At 41.1% G+C, this 6,000-nt stretch overlaps 1 protein-coding gene across 1 annotated transcript; it reads right to left on the bottom strand.

The window, feature by feature from the left end:
* Nucleotides 1–269: 269 nt before the first annotated feature.
* Nucleotides 270–1,485, bottom strand: sult1st6 (sulfotransferase family 1, cytosolic sulfotransferase 6; the record flags this gene model as incomplete). The annotated part of the gene is given in 2 exon segments (XM_038735854.1): nucleotides 270–1,120; nucleotides 1,348–1,485. A coding segment is annotated over 1 exon segment (187 nt), but the record flags the coding sequence as incomplete, so codon positions are not given.
* Nucleotides 1,486–6,000: the final 4,515 nt, after the last annotated feature.

Raw genomic sequence — 6,000 nt, 5'->3', positions numbered from 1 at the left:
TGTTGTGGGGTGTTCAGAAAAGTAATAAAATTTGATGAACAGTCTGAAAGTCCAAATCGTACCGGTTTAGTGGAATGACTCAGTTAAATTACAATTGGTGTTATTCTCTTGCTATTGTACAGCTATTAACTATTACCGTCTGGATACCAAATACATTAAGACGCTGACAGACTTAGTGGGCAGGCTATATCACAAAATGATAAATATTGTTCCTATAGTCCCAGCTAAAGTCTACGCTCATGTCTGTATGTGAGCCACAGCTACGCTACCTGCTTTGGGGTAGGTTGCGATGAGGAGGTCTGACGGGTCAGGACGGAAAGCCCAGACTGAGTCCCAGTTGTTGGCGACGAGGCACATGAGAGGAACTCCTCTGACTCGGGTGAGGGGGAATCGGGTGATGGAGGCGCTGGCCTTCTGAATGGCATCGCTGTAGGACAACGCTCCCTCTTCTGACATGACTGATACTGTCAAAAGTTTGCTCGAGGAAACCCAAGAACCCAGTTGCCAAAATGTCGATTGTGAAGCGGCTCAAGCGAGACCAGTAGGCTACGGTGGTTCTTCCTGAAGTCCTGTCTTTTGTAGCGCCTCTCTCTGCTGACTTTTTGTCGTTTGTCAATCATTCACGGTTAGGCTAATTACTTGTTTAGCCTGCGCTATAAATTCACTGCTTGTACATCGTCACGCTGTCATTATCTCTTCCTTGTGTCCCTCTCTGCTGGCCAGGAATATTTTGGTTTTGTCCCCTCTGGATTCTTTGTGGTTTCCAGCCAAAAATCCTCTCCAACATCTGAATCCAAAAGCAAGAATCTCTCCGTATGGCTCTCCCCCAAAACAATCCCTCCTGAACTGCAAGCTGCAGCCAAAGTGCTCCAGTCACTCTAAAATGTAATTCTTTTCACCCTCTTTCTATCTTTGTAACCCCAGTGCTTGTACCAGGTTCTTGTCTGCCTGCGATCACAGGAACTTGCTCAAGCAGACCTACACAAAAATGCCGTTGTGTAACATTCCCAGTTACGTATGAATTCCTCTTTTGCTCACAATACTATCTTAACTGCTTCCTCTGTGATTTCAGGAAGGGGCCAGGGAGGGTCTTAAAAGAGCTAGACCACACAGAGGCAAACTGTAATCACACACAAAGAGAACAAAAGAGGTTGATTCAACATTTAATCTGACAGCTCAACAAAAGTATGTTAATACACTGTCGTTTCACTTGCGTTTCTTGCTCTTTTACCACAGAAAATAGTTTTGTGTCACACATGAGAGGTTTGAATGTGTGTCCGTATTTCCTATAGACTAAAACTTTTTTTGTGAGAGACAAAATGCAGACACTGTCGAGCTGAAACTCACCTTTGGACTTTCAAAGTCAACAAAATTATGACCTAATGGCAGTAAAAGTTCTGCTATTCTCGATTCTGCTTAAGAAAAAATAATGATGTGTATGGACATGTAGCTGGACGTGAATTAATTTGTGTTCAGAGCGCTGTGTGCTCAGTTCAGCCAGAAACAGCTCTGTTTAGACTTTACATTCCAGGACTTCCACATGAATATCCGGCCAAAGGTAGAAACAATATTTTCATTGAAAACAAGCTCAGCTCGACAGCAGCCAGACACTTCTAACAACAGACAGAAGTCTGTTTTTGAATACCTGTCTTTTGCAGCTTTTTTTCTATCACTATGTACTATTATGTATACTACTATGTGGTAATATTTCACCTAGTACAAAAAACACAACACACCTTTTTTCACCACTATAAGTAGGCTAGATCTGAAAAACATATTCCGAATTGAAAAATAACATGTTCATCCAAAGTACATGTATAACTTTGGATAAGATTCTCTTCTTAACTGGCTAAAAATCCTTAGTCTATCTCTCAAAAGTAAATATTTAGGTCAGTGAACTTGTCAGTGCCATCAGAATGACAAGTCCTCGTGTCTTGTTTATGAACAAACAAGTCAAAATGTTTAGCCATGTTGTCAATATAACAGTGTACTCTGTAAGTATTTTCTGATGTACACTTTGGCTAAGATTTTGATGACAATGATTTTTTTTTTGATGACTTTTTTTGTATGGCATATATCACTTTCACCAGTACAAAGTTATACATTGCAGGAGAGAGGACAGGAATCACAGCTATGCTTTTATTATTCGTACTGTAATTTGTTGACAGAGCATGTCATTGTAATACAGAAAAGAAAGAGACAAGACTGTTGCATGGGATACACCCCACTGGCTGACGGTCCGGTCTGTTGTATCACAGATTCTCTTCCACATCACAACAGATATCTTCATCAATTCAGGACACATTTACAAAAAAATTCTAATAGACATGTAAAGAATGTCTATCTATATATACATTCATATATATATATATATATATATATATAAACCCTAATCAAATATTTTTGTACTCCATTTCCTGTGATAACGGGATAATTTTCTTGTGATTTTGAGATCACCATAATGGTAATTATAGTGTGGCTTGAAGCGTTATTGGTTAGCTCACTTGGTAGAGCACAGAACTTATAGTCTTAAGGATGTGTGTTCAATCCTCACCGAAGACTAAATTTTTCTTTTTTATATTTTTCATAATCCTCAACAAATTTCTTATGAAAAGACTGTTTCACATGCTCACATTGGACTGGAAAGCACGTGCTGGACTCTGTGTTCCGGCATTTGGTCCACATCCATCAACTTATGGACTTTTCATTTCCCCATCATTCCCAGACAGAGGAAATTCCTTCTCATTCAGGGGAATCCATGTAACGTTACACATTTCCTGACAGTTTTCGGAACCTTTGAAATAGCCGTTGGGAAATGTGTGATTGGATTCCCCTCAACCTCTTCATAACAATTTTGTTGAAGAGGATACAAAATAACACACAAAAGAAGAAAAATAAAGTCAACAAGAACAGGAATCAAACTAATCAAACTGAGCCCTGTGCTCTACCAACTGAGCTAACCAGTGACACTGGTAATTTCTTCGAAATTGTCCTATTATCCTAAAGAAACGCACCTGACAGCCCCTGTATTCAGCTATGGTTTGTTATATCGTGATCACGAGAAAATTAATTATTAATTAATTAATTAATTATCCGGTTGTCAGGGGAAAATAACATATATTATATATATATACACACACACAGGTGCTGGTCATATAATTAGAATATCATCAAAAAGTTGATTTATTTCAGTAATTCCATTCAAAAAGTGAAACTTGTATAATGTATACATTCATTCCACACAGACTGATATATTTCAAGTGTTCATTCCTTTTAATTTTTATAATTATAACTGACAACTAATGAAAACCCAAAATCAGTATCTCAGAAAATTAGAATATTGTGAAAAGGTTCAATATTGAAGACACCTGGTGCCACACTCAGCTAATTAACTCAAAACACCTGCAAAGGTCTTTAAATGGTCTCTCAGTCTAGTTCTGTAGTCTACACAATCATGGGGAAGACTGCTGACTTGACAGCTGTCCAAAAGACGACCATTGACACCTTGAACAAGGAGGGCAAGACACAAAGGTCATTGCTAAAGAGGCTGGCTGTTCACAGAGCTCTGTGTCCAAGCACATTAATAGAGAGGCGAAGGGACGGAAAAGATGTGGTAGTAAAAAGTGTACAAGCAATAGGAATAACCGCACCCTGGAGAGGATTGTGAAACAAAACCCATTCAAAAATGTGGGGGAGATTCACAAAGAGTGGACTACAGCTGGAGTCAGTGCTTCAAGAACCACCAGGCACAGACGTATGCAAGACATGGGTTTCAGCTGTCGCATTCCTTGTGTCAAGCCACTCTTGAACAAGACACAGCTAAAGACAAAAAGGACTGGACTGCTGCTGAGTGGTCCACAGTTATGTTCTGAAAGTAAATTTTGCATTTCCTTTGGAAATCAAGGTCCCAGAGTCTGGAGGAAGAGAGGAGATTTCCTGATATCAGACTTGTCCCTCCATGAAGGTTCTTCATCTTCCTTGTCTTCAAACTCGGATTTCTGCTGCCTGAGGTATTCACTAAGCCCTTCAACTTTGGGGGCCATCTTCCTGATGTACTCTTTGATCTTTGTCGTTTCATCCTGGACAGTGGTCTTGACACTCACTAGCCCTCGGCCTCCCTCGCTACGCTTGGTGTACAGTCTCAGGGTGCTGGATGCCCTCCATGCATTATGAGGAGCTTTCTTGTCTTGATATCAGTTGCCTCTATCTCCTCCTTTGGCCAGTTTATTATACTAGCGGGTTATCTGATGACTGGCAGGGCACATGTGTTGATGGCTCGGATCTTGTTCTTCCCATTCAGCTGATTTACTCTCTGTATTTGGCTGACTGTGGCGGACTTCCTTGCTGCCTCCTCATGGTTTCCGTTAACCTGCAGCACCCCAAGGTATTTGTCTTGAAAATCTGTAATGTGGCCCTCTGGTAGTTCAACCCCCTCGATTCTGGTCATCTTCCCTCTTTTTGATACAATGCGACCACACTTGTCCAGTCCAAACGACATTCCAATGTCATTGCTGTAGATCCTGGTAGTGTGGATCAGTGAGTCAATGTCTTGCTCATTTCTGGCATACAGCTTGATGTCATCCATGTAGAGGAGGTGACTGATGGTTATTCCACTTCGGAACCGGTATCTGTAGCCAGTCTTTGTGATGATCTGTCTGAGGGGGTTCAGGCCTATGCAGAATAGCAGCAGGGTTAGTGCATCACCTTGGTATATGCCGCACTTGATGGTGACTTGTGCAATTGGCTTTGAGTTGGCTTCCAGACTTGTTTTCCACAGACCCATTGAGGTCTTGATGAAGGCTATTAGTGTCCTGTTGATCTTGTACATTTCCAAGCATTCCAGGATCCATGTATGTGGCACTGAGTCGTAGACTTTCTTGTAGTCAGTCCAGGCGGTGCACAGATTGGTCTGGTCTTACAGTCTCAAGCGACTGCTCTATCGACCAGTAGCTGGTGCTTGGCTCCCCTGGTATTACTGCCCATTCCCTTCTGGGCCTTGTCCATGTATTGAGCCATGATCTGGACTGTCTGTCCTTGGGTTAACCATTCTGGGGGGGTCCCATCCATCAGCAGTTGGTTCTTTGTTCTGCCAGGCATTCATGGAGTGCAGTTAGTTTCTTCAGCCAGTAGGTGTGGAGCATGTCAGGGCCTGGTGCTGTCCAGCTCTTCATACCTGCCACTCTTTCTTGGATGTCTGCCGTTGTAATGGTTACTGGATCTTGTTCTGGGAGATTGCTGTGATCTGTTCTTAGATCCACTAGCCACTGAGCATTGGTGTTGTGGGATGCCTCTTTCTCCCATATGTTCTTCCAGTATATATATATATATAGCCCCTCTCACCGGGATTGCTTATATAGTAACAATGCTTCAGATCCATATTTTCTGCTCTAGTCCATGAATGTCTTGTTCCAGTAGCCCATTTGTCATCAGGCTGCCCTGGTTCCCTCGCACCTGACGCGGACTGTGTATTGTTACTGTTTACTGGTATATATGGTATTGTGGGTGAATGGTCTGAGTGTTGCTATTTTGATGTTGTTGTTGTCTATTCTTACTTTATTTATGGTCCGTAAGAAACAACATTTCATTTAGCTATATACTTGTAGGCAAAGGATATGAATAAAGTATTTTAACTTTTATTTTTGATAACGTTTTCAACCATTTTGCATATAATGACTAATGCAACTTATGCCTAGATATTTTGGGGGGTAAGATTATTATTATGAAAGAGATTGGTATAATTCATTGTGATCAGCATGATATAAGCAATTAATAACGTAGGAAACAGCAGACAATTGTACATAATCATTTGCATCAGTGTGTCAAGTCATTTGCAATTTGTTCAAAACAATGGGAAAGTGCTTTTATGATGTGCACAAGTGGCGAGATGATGTGGAAGTTGAACAATTAGTTTTAGCTTCACAAATGAAGAATGCAACAGTTTGGTGATGTCGATGGGTCGCAGTCTTGAAGCATGGCTTTTCAACGATAGTGACAACTGAG

This window comes from Micropterus salmoides, unplaced genomic scaffold (genome assembly GCF_014851395.1).
Source record: "Micropterus salmoides isolate LMB-PRFRI ecotype aquatic unplaced genomic scaffold, ASM1485139v1 Ms_hic_scaffold_21, whole genome shotgun sequence".
Classification (NCBI taxonomy): domain Eukaryota; kingdom Metazoa; phylum Chordata; class Actinopteri; order Centrarchiformes; family Centrarchidae; genus Micropterus; species Micropterus salmoides.
This window is presented reverse-complemented; position numbering and strand designations above follow the sequence as displayed.